The sequence below is a fragment of the Eschrichtius robustus genome, chromosome 3, assembly GCF_028021215.1.
Source record: "Eschrichtius robustus isolate mEscRob2 chromosome 3, mEscRob2.pri, whole genome shotgun sequence".
Lineage (NCBI taxonomy): Eukaryota > Metazoa > Chordata > Mammalia > Artiodactyla > Eschrichtiidae > Eschrichtius > Eschrichtius robustus.
This window is the reverse complement of record NC_090826.1, coordinates 174603369-174629142: the sequence shown is the minus strand read 5'-3', so window position 1 is coordinate 174629142 and position 25774 is coordinate 174603369. Positions and strand designations below refer to the sequence as shown.

At 38.2% G+C, this 25774-nt stretch overlaps 1 protein-coding gene across 1 annotated transcript in view; it reads right to left on the bottom strand.

The window, feature by feature from the left end:
• The window catches only part of USH2A (usherin), a 795295-nt gene that overhangs the window by 410656 nt on the left and 358865 nt on the right, over positions 1 to 25774 (bottom strand). Inside the window, exons 30-31 of the mRNA XM_068538548.1 lie at positions 17600 to 17713; positions 15309 to 15470 (exon numbers count right to left, since the gene is read on the bottom strand). Of these exons, the coding sequence (XP_068394649.1) occupies positions 15309 to 15470; positions 17600 to 17713 (276 nt within the window). The remainder of the gene's footprint in view (positions 1 to 15308; positions 15471 to 17599; positions 17714 to 25774) is intronic.

Here is a 25774-nt window from a genome sequence, read left to right as displayed (position 1 = left end):
AGAAAGACAGACAAAATGAAAAGACAGAGGACTATGTAGCAGATGAAGGAACAAGATAAAATCCCAGAAGAGCAACTAAATGAAGTAGATAGGCAGCCTTCCAGAAAAATAATTCAGAATAATGATAGTGAAGATGATCTAGGACCTTGGAAAAAGAATGGAGGCAAAGATTGAGAAGATGCAAGAAATGTTTAACAAAGACCTAGAAGAATTAAAGAACACACAAACATAGATGAACAATACAATAACTGAAACGAAAAATACACTAGAAGGAATCCAAAACAGAGTAACTGAGGCAGAAGGATAGACAAGTGACCTGGAAGACAGAATGGTGGAATTCATTGCCATGGAACAGAATACAGAAAAAAGAATGAAAAGAAATGAAGACAGCCTAAGAGTCCTCTGGGACACATGAAACACACCAACATTCACATTATAGGGGTCCCAGAAGGAGAAGAGAGAGAGAAAGGACCTGCGAAAATATGTGAGGAGATTATAGTCGAAAACTTCCCTCACATGGGAAAGGAAATAGCTACCCAAGTCGAGGAAGCACAGACAGTCCCAGGCAGGATAAACCCAAGGAGAAACATGCTGAGACACATAGTAAACAAATTGACAGAAATTAAAGACAAAGAAAAATTATTAAAAGCAACAAGGGAAGAACAAAAAAATGACATAAAAGGGAACTCCCATAAGGTTAACAGCTGATTTCTCAGCAGAAACTCTACAAGCCAGAAAAGAGTGGCACAATATATGTAAAGTGATGAAAGGGAAGAACCTACGACCAAGATTACTCTACCCGGCAAGGATCTCATTCAGATTCGATGGAGAAATCAAAAGCTTTACAGACAAGCAAAAGCTAAGAGAATTCAGCACCACCAAACCAGCTCTACAACAAATGCTAAAGGAACTTCTCTGAGTGGGAAACACAAGAGAAGATAAGGAGCTGCAAAAAAAAACCCCAAAACAATTAAGAAAATGGTAATAGGAATATACATATCGATAATTACCTTAAATATGAAAGGATTAAATGCTCCAACAAAAAGACACAGGCTTACTGAATGGATATAAAAACAAAACCCATCTATATACTGTCCACAAGAGACACGCTTCAGACCTAGGGACACATACAGACTGAAAGTGAGGGGATGGAAAAAGATATTCCATGCAAATGGAAATCAAAAGAAAGCAGGAGTAGCAATACTCATACCAGATAAAATAGACTTTAAAATAAAGAATGTTACAAGAGACAAGGAAGGACACTACATAATGATCAAGGGATCAATCTAAGAAGAAGATATAACAATTATAAATATATATGCACCCAACAGAGGAGTACCTCAATACATAAGGCAACTGTTACCAGCTATAAAAGAGGAAATCGACAGTAACACAATAATAGTGGGGGTCTTTATCACCTCATTTACACCAATGGACAGCTCATCCAGACAGAAAAGTAATAAGGAAACACAAGCTTTAAATGACACAATACACCAGATAGTTTTAATTGATATTTATAGGGCATTCTATCTGAAAACAGCAGATTACACTCTCTTCTCAAGTGCACACAGAACATTCTCCAGGATAGAACACATCTTGCATCACAAATCAAGCCTTGGTAAATTTAAGAAAATTGAAATCATATCAAGCATCTTTTCTGACCACAACGCTATGAGGTTAGAAATCAATTACAGGGGAAAAAAAGTAAAAAACACAAACACATGGAGGCTAAACAATACGTTACTAAATAACAAAGAGATCACTGAAGAAATCAAAGAGGAAATCAAAAAATACCTAGAGACAAATGACAATGAAAACACGACGATCCAAAACCTATGGGATGCAGCAAAAGCAGTTCTAAGAGGGAAGTTTATAGCTATACAAGCCTACCTAAAGAAACAAGAAAAATCTCAAGTAAACAATCTAACCTTACACCTAAAGGAACTAGAGAAAGAAGAACAAACAAAACCCAAAGTTACCAGAAGGAAAGAAATCATTAAGATCAGAGCAGAAATAAATGAAATAGAAACAAAGAAAACAATAGCAAAGATGAATAAAACTAAAAGCTGGTTGTCTGAGAAGATAAGCAAGATTGATAAACCTTTAGCCAGACTCATCAAGAAAAAGAGGGAGAGGACTCAAATCAATAAAATTAGAAATGAAAAAGGAGAAGTTACAAGGGACACTGCAGAAATGCAAAGCATCCTAAGAGACTGCTACAAGCAACTCTATGCCAATAAAATGGACAACCTGTAAGAAATGGACAAATTCTTAGAAAGGTATAACCTTCCAAGACTGAACCAGGAAGAAAGAGAAAATATGAACAGACCAATCACAAGTAATGAAATTGAAACTGTGGTTAAAAATCTTCCAAAAAACAAAAGTCCAGGACCAGATGGCTTCACAGGTGAATTCTATCAAACATTTAGACAAGAGCTAATACCCATCCTTCTCAAACTCTTCCAAAAATTGCAGAGGAAGGAACACTCCCAAATTCATTCTCCAAGGCCACCATCACCCTGACACCAAAACCAGACAAAGATACTACAAAAAAAAAAAGAAAACTACAAACCAATATCACTGATGAATATAGATGCAAAATCCTCAATAAAATACTAGCAAAGAGAATCCAACAACACATTAAAAGGATCATATACCATGATCAAGTGGGATTTATCCCAGGGATGCAAGGATTCTTCAATATATGCAAATCAATCAATGTGATACACCATATTAACAAATTGAAGAAGAAAAACCATGTGATGATCCCAATAGATGCATAAAAAGCTTTTGACAAAATTCAACACCCATTTATGAAAAAAACTCTCCAGAAAGTGGGCATAGAGAGAGCGTACCTCAACATAATAAAGGCCATATATGACAAACCCACAGCCAACATCGTCCTCAATGGTGAAAAACTGAAGGCATTTCCTCTAAGATCCGGAAAAAGACAAGCATGTCCACTCTCACCACTATTATTCAACATAGTATTGGAAGTCCTAGCCATGGCAAACAGAGAAGAAAAAGAAATAAAAGGAATACAAATTGGAAAAGAAGAAGTAAAACTGGCAGTCTTTGCAGATGACATGATACTATACATAGAGAATCCTAAAGATGCCTCCAGAAAACTACTAGAGCTAATCAATGAATCTGGTAAAGTTGCAGGATACAAAATTAGCGCACAGAAATCTCTTGCATTCCTATACACTAACAATGAAAAAGCAGAAAAAGAAATTAAGGAAACAATCCCATTCACCACTGCAACCTAAAGAATAAAATATCTAGGAATAAACCTACCTAAGGAGGTAAAAGACCTGTACTCAGAAAAGTATAAGACACTGATGAAAGAAATCAAAGATGACACAAACAGATAGAGAGATATACCATGTTCTTGGATTAGAAGAATCAATATTGTGAAAATGACTATATTACCCAAAGCAATCTACAGATTCAATGCAATCCCTATCAAATTACCAATGGCATTTTTTAGAGAACAAGAAAAAAAATCTTAAAATTTGTATGGAGACACAAAAGACCCCAAATAGCCAAAGCAATCTTGAGGGGGGAAAAGAAAAAACGGAGCTGGAGTAATCAGACTCCCTGACTTCCAACTATACTACAAAGCTACAGTAATCAAGATAGTATGGTACTGGCACAAAAATAGAAATATAGATCAATGGAACAGGATAGAAAGCCCAGAGTTAAACCCATGCACGTATGGTCAACTAATCTATGACAAAGGAGGCAAGGATATACGATGGAGAAAAGACAGCCTTCTCAATAAGTGGTGCTGGGAAAACTGGACAGCTACATGTAAAAGAATGAAATTAGAACACTCCCTAACACCATACACAAAAATAAACTCAAAACAGATTAAAGACCTAAATAAAATCAAAATGGATTAAAGACACTATAAGACTCTTAGAGGAAAACATAGGAAGAACACTCTTTGACATAAACCACAGCAAGATTTTTTTGACCCACCTCCCAGAGTAATGGAAATAAAAACAAAAATAAACAAACGGGACTTAATGAAACTTAAAAGTTTTTGCACAGCAAAGGAAATAATAAACAAGACGAAAAGAGAACCCTTAGAATGGGAGAATAATTTGCAAACGAATCAATGGACAAAGGATTAATCTCCAAAAGATATAAACAGCTCATGCCGCTCACTATTAAAAAAACAAACAACCCAATCAACAAATGGACAGACGACCTAAATAGACATCTCTCCAAAGAAGACATACAGATGGCCAAGAGTCCCATGAAAAGCTGCTCAACATCACTATTTATTAGTGAAATGCAGACCAAAACTACAATGAGGTATCACCTCACACCAGTTAGAATGGGCATTATCAGAAAATGTGCAAACAACAAATGCTGGAGAGGGTGTGGAGAAAAGGGAACCCTCTTGCACTGCTGGTGGGAATGTAAACTGATACAGCCACTAAGGAGAACAGTATGGAGCTTCCTTAAAAAACTAAAAATAGAATTACCATATGACCCAGCCATCCCACTACTGGGCATATACCCAGAGAAAACCGTAATTCAAAAAGACACTTGCACCCCAATGTTCATTGCAGCACTATTTACAATAGCCAGGTCATGGAAGCAACCTAAATGCCCATTGACAGACGAATAGATAAAGAAGATGCGGTACATATATACAATGGAATATTACTCAGCCATAAAATGGAACAAAACTGGATCATTTGTAGCGATGTGGATGGACCTACAGACTGTCATACAGAGTGAAATAAGTCAGAAAGGGAAAAACAAGTATCGTATATTAACGCATATATGTGGAATCTAGAAAAATGGTACAGATGAACCAGTTTGCAAGGCAGAAATAGAGTCACAGATGTAGAGAACAAACGTATGGACACCAAGGGGGGAAAGCGGGGGTGGGGGGTGATGGTGGGATGAATTGGGAGATTGGGATTGACATATATACACTAATATGTATAAAATAGACAATAAGAACCTGCTGTATAAAGAAATAAAGTTCAAAAAAATAAAATAAAATCGATAACCAACAAGGACCTACTGTATAGCACAGGGAACTCGTCTCAATATTCTGTAACAACCTAATTGGGAAAAGAATTTGAAAAAGAATAGACACATGTATATGTATAACTGAATCACTCTGTTATACACCTGAAACTAACACAACACTATTAATCAACTATACTCCAACGTAAAAGTTAAAAAAAAAAAAAGATGAAGTCATCAGGGTGGGCCCTAATCCAATATGACTTGCGTTCTTATAAAAAGGGGAAATTTCCACACAGGCAGCACACAAGGAGAATACCATGTGAAGATGAAGGCAGAGATCAGGGAGATGCTTCTACAAGTCACAGAACACCCAAGATTGCCAGCAAACCACCAGAAGCTAGGGGAGAGGCATGAAACAGATTCTCCCTTACAGCCCCTAGAAGGGACCAACCTTCACCAACACATTGATACGGGACTTCTAGCCTCTAGAACTGTGATACAATCAATTTCTCCCACGATACTCTGTTATAGCAGTCCTAGCAAATTTACACAAGTAGTTTAGCCAAAAAAAGAATTTGCTACATATTGTATAATTAAATGAAATATTCTACGAAGCTACAGGAACAGCCTACCTCATTAAAACTGTTTACTACATTTAGCATATTAATTACTTCTGAATTAAGCATCGGTGTTTGTTGTCACTTACTTTAAAATATTAATTTACTGATTCTCAGTGTTCGTCAATTTAATTCAATTCATTTCAACTCAATCCAATAAGAGATTATTAGAGGCCAATTGGGTCCTTATTCCTAGGCTACCTACTATAGCGATCATGAAAGTAAATAACATGATAACTGTACTCAATGCACCTACACTCTTGTTTGGAATCGAGATTTATTGCCTTTAAAATAAGTTAATATTGCAAGACAGAATGTATTCAAGTGACAAATTTGTAGGAAAATGATAAGAATCTGTGAATCAAAGGAAGATGTGGGAATTGAGCTAGATCATCATATATGGGTAACGTTTTAATGGGGGTAGATCGTGCTAGAGGTATGGAGAATACCACACTTGATACTGGCTAGAAGGAAATGAGTAAGGTGATCTACCTGACTAAATATCAAAGTAAAGACTAGAGAGAACTAACAGATAAGTACTGATAGGTGAATGCAATCAGATTCCTGAAATATCCATTGTACCAATTTTATCATATATATTAAAATTGGGAAAAATACTACAAAAATTCAGATGATATCCAAACTGTAGTAAATTTAAAAGATAAAAAGACCCCTTCAAAAAAAGGAAAGGAAACACTAGAATCCCATTACTGGGAGATAAGCACTGTTAAGACTTTGGTGTATATCCCTAGACATACATATTCCTATACGTATGTATTCACATCCATGTATACATACACATGTGTACACATATATTTTACTAAAATAGATTCACATATTACGTGCTGTTGAAGTGTTTGTTTTTAACACCTTTCCACATTATTAAATATTCTTCTACAGCATCCTGAGGTGTATGGCCACACAGTATTCCATTCGTGGACACTTAGAAGTTTTTTGCTGGTGAACACAGGCCAGTGATTCCATGTGCTAAGTTCTAATTTCATAGATGGAGCTTCTCTATAGTTAGTTCCCAGTTCTGGACTTGGAGAACGAGGTAGATGGTTCATTTCACAAATATTCCAATGGCTTTGTGGAAGGTAGGACTATAACAGCTGACATTGTCATAGCAACATCTTGGAGGTCAGAGGGTTCAGGATATACGTGCAGGAATACAAAGGACTGTTCCACTGATTCACTCTCCCTCCTCCATTCTCCAAAAGAAACCAGTGAAGAAAGAACACACTGTCTGATTCCATTCATATTAAATACAAAACAGCAAAACAAACAAAAACAGTCTATGCTAAATGATCAGGAAAGCAGTCACCTGAGTCACGAGATAAGACATGAGGGCAAAAATGGGGGGCCTCTAGGGTGCCAAGAATGTTCTGTGTCTTGATCTGGGTGCTGGTTCCATGGGTGTGTTCAGTTTGAGAATATTCGTCAAGCTGTATACTTAAGATATGTTTTTGGTGTGAATTTATCATTCAATTAAGAAGCTTTAAGAAATAAATTTAAAATAATGGCAGTTCTTAATGCTCAAAATAGCAGGCAGGTTCTATTTGTAAAGCTCTCAATGGAAGTAAACATTCATAAGTCAGACAGAAAAAGAGAAATATCGTATGATATCGCTTACATGCGGAATCTAAAAAGAAATGATACAAATGAACGTCTTTACAAAACAGAAATGGACTCACAGACTTAGAGAATGAACTTATGGTTCCCGGGCGGGGAGGGTAGAGGGAAGGGATAATCAGGGAGTTTGGGATTGACATGTACACACTGCTATATTTAAAAAGGATAACCAACAAGGGCCTACGGTATAGCACAGGGAACTCTGCTCAATGTTATATGGCAGCCCGGATGGGAGGGGGGGGGTCTGGGGGAGAATGGATACATGTATATGCATGGCTGAGTCCCTTTGCTATGCGCCTGAAACTATCGCAACATTGTTAATTGGCTATACTCCAATATAAAATAATAAGTTTTTTTTTTTTAAAAGAGAAAGAAGACATTCCATCACCTTTTTCAGGATTTAACTCCACTACTTTTCTAACTGGATCTGATTCCCACTATTCCTCTGAAATCCCTTCAAATAGAGAGACTTTTCCTACCATTTTAAGAGTATAATATTCATCAATTAGGTTAACAGATCACAGGTAATATTTGGGTACAGATCTTAAGATATAAATTTAAACATATTTAATTTCTTCACATACTTGTGCACTGGAGAAGCATCTGAAAATAAGAATAACACTTTGGTTGTATTGTTTACAATCACAACTGATATTTAAACATTCTGTACAAGTTATTTCACTTCACCTGACCCTTTGTTACTAAGTGAATAGGGCTTTTTAAAGTAAAGCATCCATTGTTTGTTAACCCAAGGATCAGGGCTGTGGCTAAACTTTAAGCAACTCTTCTGGAGTCTTTGATCACAGAGTTAGCAGCTTAGTAACTTGGCCTCTGAAGGCTTTCACTTCTTTTCATTATTTGGACTTTTTTCCTTGTATCCTCAAGGTTTCTTAGACTTTATATAATTTAACACTATGTCAGTGGCATCAAAAGGGCACAAAGTATGAATTAGTTTGTAATAGGGAGGCACCATCACTCATAGATGAGATCACTGCCTTACCTGAAAACCCTCACATACTCTGTCTTATTAATACTCTGCCTTATGGGTTAGAACACAAGCATGTTAACAGTATTCCCCTCAGTAACATCACTTTATGTAAGAGGAGTGATTTAGAATCACTGCATTGTGGTATTCAAAAATGCAAAATGAAAGAAAATATCAAGGTTAAAGTGAAGTTTTGTTTTGCTAAGAAAAGATGTTTTGTAAGCCATCAGTGTGAATGAATATAATTTAGCTCAAATTTGTAGAGTGTTGATAAGGTTTCTTATAATGCTTGGTTAGAAGTACCTAACCTTTGAACACTTTTTTTATTGTGCCATAAGCAATACAGCTTCTTCTATCATAAATGTCTCATCGTAAGACTTAAGTGTTTGGAAGGTTCAAGATGAACATTTTTATTTTGCTGTTTATACATGGTCCTTTCTGACCTTGGCAAATAAGACCAAAAAAAAAAGTTTTAGCACTTTTAGGGGTTAAAGATATAAATACTTACTGTCTATCTGACTTTACCAGGAATTCATCTGCTTTTCTTCTCTCTTTCTCTTCTCTCTCTCTGCCTCTGCCTTTGTCTTTCTATCTGTCTGTCTCTCTCTCATACTCAGTCACACACACACACACACACACACACACACACACACACTCCTTATACCACTATTATCCTTGTCTTAGTGGCTCAGTCTTAGTGATAGAATCTCAGGTCCTAATGGTGATGGGAAGATGCCATCAATGGTGCTGGAAATCAGTCACTCTTATTCAATCATAAGACTACTATAGATTTATGAGATAATACACTTGAAAATGTTCATGTTTTAAGGTTTGGTGTCAGATATAATTTTTAGGGAATCCCTTTTGACGTTTCCCCCTTTGAAATTCTCGTATTTGTAAGCAGCAAAGGTTTAGGTTGGGTTAACTAAGAACCACTTACACAGTAAGAAAAGAGTTGTCCTGAGGGATCCCTATTCTTTCTTCACTGGTCAACACAACTCACATAAACCTCCCTGTCATGCTCGTAGTATACTTCTTCAGGTTACCGCCATCTTGCTATCCTTGTTTCCAAAAACTTTGTAAGCTTCTGTGAACTATCTCACGAACTTCTTAAAGACTGCCAGTTTCTACTAGGGCATTCATTTAAAATGAGAATGATCTGGTTGGCTACAGTTCGGATGGTCATCATCAATCAGGAAGCTATCTAGCCTGAACTTTGAAACAATCCCAGTATGTTGTGAACAGACTCACAAAAGGTTTCTTTTTTCCTCCCCCTTTATGAACATACGGTATACACACATCTTAAGTGGCGCCACAATAGCTCTGCTGTTGATATCAATGTAGGTCCTTCAATCTTTCAATAATGTTTTTAATCATAAGCTTTAAAGCACAATTGTTTTTACCTTGAAATTCTTAAAAATCTGTTATGAGACAGAAATAAGAGATTAATGGAGATCTTGCAAAAAAAGATAAATGGCACCACCAGAATACCACAAAACTGGGGGGAAAATTAATTGAACCTATACTTTTGATAAATATTTATTTTTTGCAGGAGAAAAATGCATACTAGTTTAAGCTGTCATTATACTAACCTACAGCCTATTTTTCATATTATTAGTAATACATAATGTGGTAGTTTATATTCAAAAATAAAACTAGAATGTATATACCTCATGTATTTATCCAGAAATACCCCAAGGTTACTATGGTTACGAAAAATCCATTACCTTTGAATACAGAATGAAAAACTTTGACTTCAAGTGTGTGCTATTTATTATAGCGAACATCAACAGCCTTCGGGAGGTTCTCTAACTGGATTCATTTTTCAGTGTCATAACTGACCCACCATTTTACTAGCTTATGGCCTATGCAAGGCAAAAATTTGAACTGTATGCATTTTTAAATATATTTTGTACTAACTCAAGGTGCAGCACTGCCTTTGACTTTTAATGCTTCATATTTAAGAGAAAGAAGAAAAACATTCCAGCCACCTAGATGTTAAGTGGCTTTTGAATTGAAATGCATTTACTTTGACCTGTATCCACCATGGCGGCAAGATCCATTTTTTTATGCATAACGGAAAAGTGTTTGTTCTATGCGGAAACTTAAAAGGAAGCTACAAATAAATGGAGTAGGAGTGAGAAAAGAAAGGTTGACACCTTGAATATTTAGGAGGGGACATTAGCCAAGTCATTAAGCAAGTTTTTGATGGTGTAGAAGACAAAGAACTGTAAATAGTGCAGGTGACTGTAGCCAGGAAAAACAGGGTATGAAACACAGCTCTTAAAGAAGTTTCAAACTGAATCCTTACCCCTGTTAAATTTTTGCTCATCCGTACTATGATCAGCTGAATCAAATATAAATCACTAATCATCATACAAAAGTATGCAGTAAACTAGTAGCTAAACATGCAAATAAAAATAATATTTTCAGGTTGTAAAACTGTCAAAGATGTAAGCATGTAACATTCACTGTTTATGAACTTTTCTGGAAAACAATGCAAAAATGTATATCAAATATTCTGAAAAAGTTTGTTACCTTTGACTCAGCTATTCCCCGTTTAGAGATCTAGCAAACAAAGATTTATGTACAGTAATATTTATCACAAAATATTTAAAATGAGATAAATTAGAAATTTTGAATTTTTAAGTGGTTAAATGCATTAATGTACATTCATAAGATCGAATATAACATTATTAAAATATTTCAAGATATTTTTAGAAAAATCCTTGTGGTGTGAGATATATTCATATTAAGGGAATATGCAAGGATTCCAAATTATACAGTATAGCTCAATTTTGTTAAAATGAATAAAGTGCTGGAAGGAATTACATCAAATACTAAGAGTTTCTATCTGTAAGGTGGGATTATCAGGTATTAGATATCTGCATATTTTAAATGATCTTCAGTAAGCGTATGTTACTTTTATAACTAAAAAATGCTATCAATTATTTCTCTACACATGCTACTTATCTAGTAGTCTACATCTTTCATTTCATAAATCTAGTAGACCACATCTTTCATTTCTCAGTCTCTCTATGAATTGACATTTCAGCACTGGAGAGATCCACTTCATTGACCCTAAACTCTTGCTATTACTGACAGCACCAGCCAGAATAGAATAGAATAGAATAGAACAGAATAGAAGTTCCATCCACAAGCTACTCAGAATGGAAAGGACATTATGCCACAAAAATCCTGGCACAAAGACAAGCAACGAGTACCAATAGCACCATGGATACATTTTATGATGAAACGTGGCAGGATTTAAAGTGTCTGTAGAGGCTAAAGTGAGACCCAATGCTAGAGCAGTTTTCTCCATCAGTTTTCTCCGGGCTGACTTCAACCAGCCAGATTCCCTTTCCCATTCTTCTTTTCTGTGATTCCTAGTGGACAGGTGAATTTTGAAGACATAAATGACCTAAATGTAATGTATATCACAGATACAAAATCTTGAAAGAGTTGAAAGATATCTAAAAGACCATTTTACTTAACTTGCATGCCATTGGAGAATCTCAAGAAAAGCGGACATTCAGCAGAAAACACTCACTTTTGGGTGCTGTTACAAACTGAATTGTGTTCTCCAAAATTTACATGTTGAAGCCTTAACCCCCCAGTGTGACTACATTTGGAGATAGGGCTTTTTTTAATTCAATTTTTATTTTATACTGGAGTTTAGTTGATTTACAGAGATAGGGCTTTTAAAGACGTGATGAAGGTTAACTGAGGTTATAGGGATAGGGCCCTAATCCAATGGTTCTGATGCCCCTAAAGGAAGAGGAAGAGACAGCAGGGGTGTACACATAAGAAAGACCATGTGAGGATGCAGGGAGAAAGTGGCTGTCTGCAAGTCAAGGAGAGAGGTCCCAAGAGAAACCAAACCTGCCAACACCTTGATCTTGGACTTCTAGCCTCCAGAACTATGAGAAATAAATTTCCGTTGTTTAAGCCATCCAGTCTGTGGTATTTGGTTATGGCAGCCCTAGAAGATTAACATAGGTGCTCTGGGGTTTGTAATCAAGCTTCCATCTCCCTTTCAGAGTTGTTGTGAGGAATAATAAAATGTGTCCAATAAGTAGCATGTGTAGAGATGAAATGTATGGACTTTGAGGCCAGAGAGACCCAGATTTGAATCAGTTCTTCCAATTACCGACTAGGATTTCTTGGCGTCTCTGGGCCTCAGCTTTGCTGGCTATGACACTTGAATCATCATGTACAACTTTGAACCCCATCGTAACGTTTTTGGCTTAGTTCCTCTCCTTAGTGACCAATACTGTATTCCTACTGTACTTCGTATCTTCTGCCATTTGGAGATAAAAGCAACAAGAAATATAGTTGCCTTTGAGATGCCAAGGAGGACATAGGAAATAATGTTATGAGTCTTATCAGAGAAATAATCTTTAAAAATCTACCTGAAGGATGAAAACCACTGAAGAAACCATTATCACTGTAGTTAGAGAAGATGGTTAAGGACTCTATAAAAATATTCCACTTTCTTTATATTATATCTGGGGCATCTCTTATACTATGCTAACATTTGCCATGATCTTTCAATGCAGATACTATAGTCACATGGGTCTGTTAAGGATTCGAGTCAACGTAATACAGAATTAGTTTCATTTTTTAGGTGGTATGAGAAATCAGTGTGAATTCTAGCCTCCTCTCCTCCCCACCCTGTTCTTTTTCTGGCTTTGGAGTGTCACCTCATGTGGCATTCTGCACATTTTGGAAATCTTCAAGGCCCACACTTTTAGACCCGCCATCACACACCACTTCTCTGTGGACTAGGTCAGCATTCGCTTCTGCACAGAAAAAGGATCTTAGTTTCTTTTTCTCTGGTTTCTACCTTTTTCTCGCCTCTCTTTACCTCACTGCTTTGTTTTTAATCCACCCTACTCCTACTCCCCACCCACTCCCCTAATTTGAAATCTTCTTTCTTTGTTCCCAGGAGTCATCTGACTTCATTCATTCACTTATTCAGCACTGTTTGTTCTATACCTTCCCTGTAATCAGTCCTGGAGATGCAGTGATGAACAAGGCAGACATGGCCCCGTCCTTATGATGCCCATGGTTTAGTAGGGCAAACTGACAAGTAAACAAACAGCCTTATTCAAGACAACGCAAACCAAAAAAAGGAGGGGGGAGCATAAAGGCACTCAGTGAGCACACAGGGGGCATACCTAACTCATATTTGGGAGTCCAAGGAGGCTTCTTGGAGGAAATGTCTACAATGGGCTTAAAAGGTGTGCTTCCCCATTACGCATGACGACAATTTTGGTTCTACAGAAGTATTTTGTGTAATAATGATTAATATATGGGTAAAGTTCATTCCATGATGTGTTTTCATTTCTTCTGAAATAATTTCTATGGCCAATAACTTTTAGTTAAAATAATGCCTTCAGATAATCCTAGGGCAAGGGTAATCTATTTTTAGTTTTAGTATTTATTTTTTAGTTCAGTTCTCCTTACTCAGTTTACTAAGAACATGCTAGGTGTTTTTATAGATCTAGTTCCCTTCAAAATCCTGAAAATTGCACTTATTTCTATTTTACTGTTTCAGAAACTAAGTCTCAGAAGTTAAATAACTTGTTTTAAGACCGCATACTCATCATTAGTCAGAATACTTGAGACGGTATCAAAGTCTACCTCTCACAGGCTGTGTGGCCTGAAGGAAGTTGCTTCACCTTTCTGTGCCTCAATTTCCTCATTTGTAAAATGGGGGTAACAATAACACCTACCTCACAGAATAAGTATTACAGAATTCTATCCAACCATGATGAATGAAATAAAAATGTAATAGTTCTTGTGCTTTGAAGCCTCTCAGACTAGAGAGGATACAAAAAATATAAATTCAGAGAAAGCAATTAGATGAATGCCATAGCCCTGTCCCAATATGCCTCATTCCTGCATCTGTATGTGTTGCCATGAAATCATGAGCATCAAGGGGCTGAGGGGAGGCAATGTCTGGCTGGTCCTCTGTTACCACCTTAGCACCTGGCATTAATGTGGAGGAGTGAATACATAAACAATTAATCCTGTCTCTGACGCTAACCTGTTATGACCTTTCATGAAGAATTTAATCTCTCTAAGGCCTCAGTGTCTCATCAATCAATATTTGATTAATGATGTCTCACCTAATAGTCACATATAATATCTAAAATACCATAAAATATATAACCACTATTACCATACAAATATAAACTCGATTCAGGCACCAGACAACATACATAATACAGGCCTCGTGTTTCACAAGGTTTCCAACAATTCACTTTTCTTAAGTGTCATGACACTTTATAATATGATCTAGGCAGATATGCTATGTTTCTTCCCAAATGGTCTCAAATTCAGACCACACTGAGTCACACTTCTGAGTCTTAAGCTTATTCCACATTCATGAGGATTTTAAAGTGGTTAATTCATGCGCCAGTGGCATTTGTTTGAAATGACATCATCGCCTCAATTGGATTGACATGACATCAATTGAATTGAAATGACATCACTGTACTGCGAGCACGGCTGGGGACCACACTGGGTCTCAGCTTCAATCTAGTGATCAGTTAGAGGCAGAGGAGTCATATGCTGATCTGTCTGTGTTGATAGTATACATTTCCAAACCCCCCTCTGCACCTGTGCAAAGGTATATTAGTAGAAGGATTCAGGTGAGGAGTGGTGGGACAATGGTAGAGAACATGCAGTAAGACAGCCTTGGGGGAGGGGGAAGGGAGCCAACGTGAGCCCTTTTCCGTTTTTCCAGCTTTGGCTTCACTGTAAGTGTAATGTAACCGCAAAGGTCATGGAATTTTAGTGATTTAACAGGAGACAAAACTAAGTAACCCAACTTTTGAAACTGCATTCTCAGATAACTATTTTATATATATATATATATATATATATATATATATATATATATATATATATATAATATATGTAATATATATATATATAATATATATACTATATACTATAATATATATATATACTGAAATATATATATTAATTTGTAAGTATATATAATACATACTAATATATAGTCTTTAATATAGACTATAACTATTTCCTGATACCTATAGAAGTCTTACCTGTGACTGTGTAGCTCTCTCCATTGCCTGAATAGATTAGTATCCCATCCATATATAAAGAGTACTGAGTTATAATACCATTTGCCTTTTTGGGTGGATTCCAGGAGAGTAACAAAGAATTGGGAAGGGATTTGGCTACTGGTGGCTGAACCTCTTGTGGTGCTGTGGGAAAAATTAAAAAGATATAGAGAGTCTAATTTTAGTTTACTTTTCTAATTCAAACTTTTCAGACCCAAACCAATAAATCATGGAATAAACCTGAAATCCCAAGCATGGAAATGTTCTTGATTCGTGGGCAGCTTGTCAGTAATTGCTTTAGGAACAGTACTAAATACCTGTCCTGAATTTATGAGAATTTGCCTCAATGATGGACAGGGAGTATTTACACTAGTTCACTTTACTGATGCTTGTGTTACTTCATCACAAGTATTATTAACCCATAATCTCTACTTGGGCTGTGACTTTTAAAGCAGATTAGACAGAATCCCTACCCTTGAGGAGCTTTTGATCTAAGATGGGCAATGCTAGGGAGAGTGGTTCATAATCGATACAAAAAAAAAACCTATATGTAGTCATAGAAATAGCCAGAAAATACAGAATTAAATTAATTACATATGAAAACTATAACGTATGTGAGTTTTTTTTTTTTAGTAAAGTGGGCCTGTTCATTTTCTGTAATGGTCAATGAATTGGAGTCACAAGAACTAAAAAAACTTTTAGAAATTGATCCTAAACATACCTATCGTTCAGTAAATTAGTAATAAATTTAAGGAAAAACTAGAAATTGGGAAATCCTGAAATAATGGAAAGAAAATGGTGAACTGAATGAGCAGGAATCCTTCTGGGGTTGAGCTGTGAGGTAGGTTTGGAGGGTACCAGGCAAGACATGGACAGAGGATGTAGTGGATGTGGAGAAAAGAGTGAGATATAGGACAATCTGTGCCATATTGAAGTTGGTGGAAGTAACTGGAAAAGGGAAAAATGATATATGCCTCAGCAGAAGCAAAGACACAAGAAGAAAAACAGTGCTAGTCTTGGTAGACCAGATGGAGAGAACATTGAGAAAACACGGAAGATGGGTCGCCAATGCTGTAGCCCAGGTGAGGGTGGTCTGGTGAGGTCAGGTGCAAGGCATGAACAAATTGTCACAAGAAGGATTTTACAAAATCTTCTTTTCTGTCCTGGTTTCATCAGATGAGCCATTGTCTTCTTTTTTTTTTTTTTTTTTTTTTTTTTTGGCCACCTGGTGTGGCATGCGGGATCTTAGTTCCCTGATCAGGGATAGAAACTGTGCCCCCTGCATTGGGAGCGCGGAGTCTTAACCACTGAACTGCCAGGGAAGTGCCTCCATTGTCTTTCTTTACACATTTTCTGTGCGAGTGGTACTTGCTTTAAGGATTTAAAAGAAGGAGGGGGGAAGAAGAGGAAGTGGGTAAGGGGTGGGTGGAGGGATAGTGAAAAAGAGAGAGACTGGCAGACTCTTTTTCCCTAAAGATCAAGGTTTTAAGTCTCCTGAATAACTTTACAACTAGACAGTAAGAGAAATGTGTTAATCCCTCTCATCCAGGAGAGAGAAATACAAAGTAACAATGCTTTAAATGCCTTGAGAGCTGTTATTTCTTGAAGAGATGCATTCTGACGCTTGAGCAAAGCTTTCTCTTTAGAGTGCTAAAATATTTTCTCTTTCCCACTGCCTTCCTAAATGTATGCTTTTTGAAACATTAATTTATGCCAACAGTTTGTAAGTTCCAAGTACAACAAAAGTGTGACTTGAGTCGGAAGGAACCAGGCCGTGATTAATAATGCCTCGATTGGCGTTTGGAGGTTCTATCACACTGAAATAATTGTTGCTCATGCTGGTGTTTAGCAGTTAAAAGAGACCATGGAAATCAACCGTTTGATTCTCAATTTCATACTGTGCCATACAATCAATTCTTTTTAGTCAGACTGTCTCTAGATTTACTTCTGAGCCATAGTAAAATGAGGAAGCTTTCATTAATCTTTCAGATGCTTCATATTAATGACAAGGCTCTTGCATGAACAATGTAACAGCAATTAAAAAGCCCATTAATCTGCATTACAGCTATTAAAGATGCATGTCATTAAAGGGTATGGAGTTTGATTCATTTTCGCTCCCCCCCCAAAAATGGAGCAATTATGGCCTGGCAATGCACTTTGTCATCAAATTAGGTTGGGGTTTTGTAGCAAATGGCCTTGCAGCATTTAGCTCTTCTCCTATTTTATTATTCATGACTGAAATGTGGAAGTCAAGACCTTTGAAATTACTTTACCTTCTTGTGGAGTAGAGATGTTCAGTGCATGCGAGCTCTCGGTACAGCCAGCCAAAGTGCAAGCAGCTAGGGTTACTGCATAGTTTTTGAAGGGTAGCAAGCCTGTCAATATGCCTGTAATAAAAGGGGACAAAAAGAGGTTTGCATGTTTACCAGAAGAAGCTATACAGAGTATTGTGTGTGTGTGTGTGTGTGTAAGAAAGGGGGGTAGAGGCACAGAGATGTAGAAAACAAAAACATATGCTTCTTTAATTCATTTTCCTGCCTGTGTGCTGATTGCAGAATGGTGTGACTAGCCAGAAAAAATTTAGTCAGAAAAACAAATATCATATATTAACACATATATGTGGAATCTGAAAAAACTGGTATAGACGATCTTATTTACAAAGCAGAAATAGAGACACAGACTAGAGAACAAACATATGGATACCAAGGGGGAAAGGGGGGGTGGAAGGAATTGGGAGATTGGGATTGACATATAAACACTATTGATACTACGTATAAAATAGATAACTAATGAGAACCTACTGTACAGCACAGAACTTTACTCAGTGCTCTGTGGTGACCTAAGTGGGAAGGGAATCCAAAAAAGAAGGGATATATGAATACGTATGGCTGATTCACTTTACTGTACGGTAGAAACTAACACAACATGGTAAAGCAACTATATACTCCAATAAAAATTTTTAAAAAAAGAGACCTGCTTATTTCTTTTGTTTTGTTTTTTTTAAAGGGATTCCTTTACTTTTTTAAATTTTTATTTATTTATTTATTTATTTTTGGCCGTGTTGGGTCTTCGTTTCTGCGCGAGGGCTTTTCTCTAGCTGCGGCGAGCGGGGGCCACTCTTCATCGCGGTGCGCGGGCCTCTCACCATCGCGGCCTCCCTTGCTGCGGAGCTCAGGCTCCAGACGCCCGGGCTCAGCAGTTGTGGCTCACGGGCCCAGTTGCTCCGCGGCATGTGGGAATCCTCCCAGACCAGGGCTCGAACCCGTGCCCCCTGCATTCGCAAGCAGATTCTCAACCACTGCGCCACCAGGGAAGCCCCTGCTTGTTGTTAAGACAGCTCTAAGTAGCATTTTCCCAAATGTGCTTCTCGGACGCTAATGCCCCTGAGATGTTTCCCCTGTAAAAATGGGGGATTCCACATACAGTTCGTAAAGCAGAGCCCAGTGTACCTGATAGTGAAGACGGCCATCGTCTCATTTCAGGGCACTGGACCTCCTGCAGAAACAAAACTATCTCGTTTTCTTTTACCTCACATTTTTCAACCTTATTTAACTAGATAGTCCTTCTTATGCGACATCTATTAACACACATTAGGAGATGCTCCTCCCAAGAGTGACTTCATTATCTGAAGGGTAAGGTACACGTCTACAAACTATTTATTCACGTTGCAGCTAACAAATATGCAAGTCAACATAGTTGAACAATCAGCCAATTAAATAATTATGTTTTGTACTTCTCCTTGCAAAATCATTAGTTCATTTAACTAAGACACCTGTCTCAAACAGAAGCATTGCCCACAGGAAGTGTTGAATTAACCTGACTCGGTGGCGGGTATATGAGATTTGTTCCGCAATTAAAGGTGCCTGCAGAAACGAAAACACGTTTGGTTTACTGGTGTTTACAATCAAGGCAGAGGCTCTTTGTCTAGTTAATCCCGTGAATTAAAGAAGTATCAAAACTATAATTTGTGTATTTGCTCACCATTGTTTTCTGTTGCAGGTTTTAGAGCTGTTTTAATCCCGAATCACATAGACTGTCATCATTCTTATAAAAAGATGGTCCTACTCGTAGTATCCCTTTATTGAGTAACCCTTGATTGTTTTAATGAACTGGTACTGATGACAGCTTGCATCATTCAACAACAAATTTTAAAATACACGCTTGCCTATTCCCTTTCCCCAGTAGAAAGGATAAAATATTAAAAGAGCAAAGATCAGGATGAAGCAAAGACCACAGCCCTTGTTTGCTTTGGCCCTTCTCACCTGCCCTCAGTCCCCAGTGTTGCCTGCAAGTCTTTATTCTAGCAGCTCCCCGAAGCATCCCCCTGGGCTACCCAACCCTCTCGGCTGCACTTGGCACCAGCATCTTAGCCTGCGGCCAAAGAAGACAGCAAGCCAATGAACTAACACACATACACGTGTGACCATCTCATGCCAAATGCAGCTCTAGTTTCAAAACGCCTTCACGTTGTCACCTTCTGCTTTCCCTCACTCCTGCCACTGTCACTGTCGTTTCCTCTTGAATCTCCCAGATCGTGACCCACATTCTGAGCTCACTTTTTAAAAAGAGGTTATTTCTCCTTCCACTAAAAGTCTTAAAGGAAAGCTTACAGCATCACATATGCATCTTCATCATGCAGTGATGTCATAGTTAAGAGCAAAGATGCTCACGCCAGATTGCTCGGGTCCAGATGTCAATTCTACTACTGATTTGTGGTATGGGTTTGGGCAAGTTGCTCAGACCTCTGTGCCTTAGTTTCCTCTTCTGTAAGCGGATAATGATCGTATCTATCTTGAAGAGGAGGCCTCATAGGGATCACATAGTATCATGGGGATATGAGATGGGGATACTACAGTATTCACCTCGAAGTGTTACTATCCAGATTAAATGAGTTTGGGATTATAACGTGCTCAATGCAGAGCCGTGTAAGGGGAGAATTCTAGCACAGAGCCTTGGTAGCCCAAGCTATGCTACCATTGCAACTCAGTTTCTGCCTGCACTGTACTATTAAATATTGATTTTTATCTTGTCAAGATCACTAGTGATCCCTTACACACCAGACCAAGTAACCCTTCCTCAGTCCTTATTCTCCTCTACTTACTAGATTTTGCCTTGTACAGCTGCCGTCTGGGCCACGGAATTTTCCCAAGGAGTCCTCCTATATTACTGAGGGTTCCTCACTTTCTTGACCAACTCATCTTCCTTTCACAGTCCCTTAAATTTTTTTTTTTTTTTTTTTTTACAAGATCGGGCCCTCAGGCTTCTTTCTTCTTCTGAACACTTGCCTTTGTTAGTTCACTTCTTCTAAACATTTGCCTTCATTAGTTCATCAAGCCTCATCTCTCATTTATATCTGCAGACTTCACATCTCTCCTCCAAGCTCTGGTTCTGCATTTCTACCTGCAGGCCGTGTATCCCGCCTGGATGTTCAGCTAGCATTTCACTCTCAACCCGACCCAATCCAGACCCAACAGTCGAAATTATTTTGCAAACTTCCCTCTTCCTATTTCTTTTTTTTTTAATTTTTATTGGAGTAGAGTTGATTTCCAATGTTATGTTAGTTTCAGGTATACAGCAAAGTGAATCAGTTATCCATATACACATATCCATTCTGTTTTAGATTCTTTTCCCATATAGGTTATTACAGAATACTGAGTAGAGTTCCCTTTGTTATACAGTAGGTCCTTACTAGTTATCTATTTTATACATAGTAGTGTGTACTATGTTAATCATGGATGGACCTAGAGATTATCATATTAAGTGAAGTCACTCGGACAGAGAAAGAGTAACATCACATGGTATCACTTATATGTGGAATCTAGAAAATGGTACAAATGAACTTATTTACAAAACAGAAATAGAGTCACAGATGTAGAAAACAAACTTACGGCTACCAGAGGTGAAGCGGGGGGAGGGATAAATTAGGAGACTGGGATTAACATATACACACTACCATTTTTCCCATTTCTTAATACCTCCATCATGATCCCTAAATTCCGGGTTCAAAACTAACATGTCCTTGTGAGATATATCCCAGCCATTTTATCCTTTGAAAATCTTTGGCAATTGTCATGTCTTTCCTATTGCCAAGTTCAAATCTATCAATACTACAAGTCTAAATAAGATGAATTGCACGTCTGGATTAGTATAATTATTAGTATAATGCCAACAAGTAATGAATCGGCCCCCAGAAAATAAAATTTTTAATCCTACAATGAGCAAGGAAAATGTGTTGGGACATGAAATGTTTCCTTTGTTCATCACCTAAAAACCTAGGTGTCATTGCCTCTCATAGGTGGCCCTGACTTAGCTGGGGCACAGATATACTGTGTCACAAAAGGCACAGTGGCTATATACAGTTTGATGCTCTGCAATCTTTAGCATGAAGGTGCGTCATACATCCAGATAATTATCATTGGGAAACACAAAAAGTAGTTCCATTATGTTGCAAAATACCTTCCCTGAGACATTCTTTCTTTCCAAATCATAGCTGAAGTGCAATCTTGGAATTGTGACTATTATACCAACTTAACAAGAAGGTTATTAGTGGAGACTTTAAGAAGGATCATGCCAAGCCAGATACTGAGTTCACATTCACTAAATGGTCTTTGGTGCTTTATTTAACCTTTCTTGCCTTCATTAAATGAGGCACTTTGTGTGTATAGGTGTATCATGAAATTCCTTTGTTAATTTCTTCCCCCCTTTAACCTTAAGGACCTTAAAAGACAGGCAATATTCCTCTCAGCAAACTTGCATTCTTCAGTTTGTGCTTTGGTAGAGAAGTTTACCAAATTGCATTTCATAGAAAAATCCCAATATTCTGAAAGAAAGATGCCGGAGAGAAACCAGATCACCTTTCAGGCCATTTATCAAAGTGCTCACATTTCCTATCTCCAGGCAGGTGAAACAATAAGAATAAACACTGAGAAATGAGAGCTGCAAAATAGAAAACAGAAAAGGAGGAGAAGAAAGCTGATGTTTTGGCTCTTGCCAACTTCGAATTGCAGGTAGAAAGTTTTGGGTGGCTTGTAAATCACATTTTCAAAAAATGTACCGTACTTGCTGAGTCTGAGGTGGCTTTTCTTTCCTATTTGCAGTGGGGATCTTGCTCATAATGTTGTGTCTCAGAGACAAAGTTTGTCAAACCATCGGAATAATTTCCCCTAAATACAGGTTATATCATCGACTTCAGTAGGAAGAGCAGTGTAATGATTGAGCATTTTCTCTCCTCTTGTCAGGTTACACTGAGGTTGGGGTAGGAGAAGGGGCTGGTCAACCAAGTGGTCCTCACTAAATCAGAATAACGACCAAGTCATCCTATTGCCTGAGACATGTGGTTTCTCTCTTTTGTTTCTCAGTATGGAGAGTTTACCAGGATGGATTAAAGTTAATGCTTATAAAAAGTTCTGCTATTACCAAAAAATAAGCATATTCTCCCCAAGACTAGGCAAGGTAGCCTTTCTTTCTTGGATATATCCCTAGAGACCACTGAGTGATTGGCCAAATGGTCTTCCTTTAAGTGTCCGAGTCAGACTTAGATTACATACTCTCCAGAAAAAAAAGTGGTACTACTATGACAGCATATCATTACCAAACAATTACTTATCAACTTTCCTTCTATATGCTTCTGGGAAAGGTGCTATAGACTACAGCTGATCTTGACAAGGTTTCTAATCTAAGAAAATATTAGAGCCAGAAGGACCCTAATGATAACGATAATACACAGATTAAATACATAAAGCAAAATGCTTGCATACATGTCAAGTGGACAAGGGCATTTGTAAGATCCAGAGCTGCCAGCCCAAGATGATAGGGGATCTATATTTAATTAAAGGCAAAGAGAAAAAAAGGATAATCATTGAAAGTATATTTCAGTATTATAGTTAAAAGAATACTGAAAAACATACAGAGTGACATATTTATAAAGGAGTCCCAGAGAGAAAAATATGGCATTATACACTGTATTCTGTGTCCACAGAAAACCCAATAAGATAAAATTGGGTAGTCTCCTTGATGATCCTTAGGGTGTTTAAAATAAAGAAGTATATCCTGACGGTGAAAACTTTTAAGACTGGTTTGGATATGAGCCCCTTTTCTCGGGCAGACATCACAGAGGAGTCTTTTTACCCTTTGAATCTGAGACTGTTCCTACCTCGAGGCAGGCCAGATGACCTCTCCAATTCCCTTTCAGCCGCAAAACTCTGTGAAATCAGAAAATGGTCCCAACCATGTCAGGAAACCTGCCAGTCTCTTTTGATAATGGAAGAGGGTGAGCTGAAAAAACATTCCATAAGCATAAAGGAAGCATTATTGATGTCTTAAAAGTGTTAGGATCCCATGAAACACAGGAGTGTTGGTATCCGGATTAAAATCATTGGCACCAGCAGGACCAGAATTCTCACTGCTAAGCGATAATGCATTTTGCATTAATGCTTAACATTGAGAAATCCTGACGGGCCACACCAAGGGAGTTTGAAGCAAAGTAAGTATAGTCCCTTTGAATTGCAGTCCTGTGGACCTCGGCGGGTGCAGAAAGCCCAAGCCGAAAGAGCAGGGCCAAGAACGTGATTTAAGGGGTGGCAGCACATCACAGGAGGAAATTTAAGAGCCCTCGTGCGTGAGGTTGCAAGCTGTGTGCTCTGAGGATTTCTGCCTAGCAGAGGGGAAGAGCCTTCTCCTCGAGAATCGTGCAGTTTAAAGTCCCTTGCAATGATTTTGGGAGTTCCTTGAATGCAGATGGTATGACCTTTTGCTTCTTTACTTGTCCTATTTTCCAGCAGTTATTACGATGATTTACCAAAGGTGGACCCTTGATGTTTGCTCAAAACATAAAGACCTTTCATCCTCTTAGCTCACTCAGCTGTCTGCCTCACTATAAGAGATACTCACTCCCGTCCTACCCTTTCCAGGGAGCTAGCAAAGGAACAGACATTGTTTCTTCTGACTGATAGATTATTATTTCCAACACTTGGTTTCCTGTGCGCTAACCTCAAGTTTCAAAGGAGCGGAAGAGAAATATTAATAATTGGAGGTGGCCTGACTACCTAAGAGAAAATCATTGTGGAGCTGACACCAGCTGTGCAAGCTTTTGTGCCTCTAATAAAACTGTATGCTGAGAAGCAGGAAGACAACAGAGGAGTCGGCTTGACACTGAGATTTTTATGATTAACTCCTCTGACTCAATGCAGACAAGTATAAATGCTCGGCCTGGAAACCGAGCCTGAGACACAAGACAAAATGGCATCCTTTTCAAAGCCCAACACGTTTTGGAGAAGAAAAAGTGACTCTGTGTCTATTTACATCCTTGACCACACTCCCCCCCCCCACCCCTCCTCCACCCCACCCTCAGCTGCCAACCTAGGTGTTTGGCCGGCATCCACTGTAATCTGTTCTCCTTCATTATGTTAATCTGTGGGCGGAAAGATTTCTGTCATCTTCGAATCCCTTGTACAGCAATGGTAAACACCTTGGCCTGTCTGTAATTGGACAGGTGTCTGCATTGATGTCACCCAGCTTTTAATTCAATTAAAGAACTGGCTGCTCTGCTCTCATTACCCACTCATTTCTGTTGCACTCTGAGTCTGGTGGTGAAATCTGCACACAGCCATCACCTACCCCGAGTCCAAAGTCTGTGGTCCCCATGCAAAGATCACGCAGAATATTTCAAACGGACTCCAACAATCCAAATGTACTTTCCTGTTAGCAAAGGCATTTGGAATAAGATGGAGAATTTGTTCTCTCTCTCTCTTTCTTTACCTTTAAATTCTCTATTGTCTCAACGGTGTCTTCTACCTACTGGCCAGTAATTAGGAGCTGTCCAGCAAAAAGAAAAGCAGTCTCTAGCTTCCCCTCCCCAGGGCTTTCCTCCATCTCAGGAGAACTCATCAGAGTACAGTGTTCTTATTTATTTGCTGGCATTTCACATTTGGATCAAGAAAGTGAGGGTGGGGAGGAGCAAGGCATTTATTAAGAGGACCATCTGGTAAGGGATCCCACACAGGCAGAGCTGAGACTGCTACCTAGGGACACAGTAGAAGAACCCACTTTTAACAGAAAGCCAGCCAGGGGAAGGAGAGCAGAAGAGAAGGGGACTTTTCTGGCTCAAGATTCTGCTGCAGTGCTGAGAAATCCTAAATTTTAAGTGTCCTACATCTCAGAATGAGTTTTGGGCCACAAACTAACCCAGTGGATGGATGAAAGAGACTAAATCAATCCAACATGCTATGATTTCTGCCCATTTAAAGGAACCTCTGAAAATCAAGTTCTAATGCACATTGTGACCCAGTAACCTCATGAAACTGAATAAGGACATTTGTTAAATATGGATGAAAATTCAACGGTCTAACAGAGATCTGGAAACGCACCCAGGATGCTTCTCCGCTGGTTCTTAGTAGCCTAGGAAAGTGGCATTTGTTGTTGTCGTCTTTGGGGTAATAGTTTAAATAAAA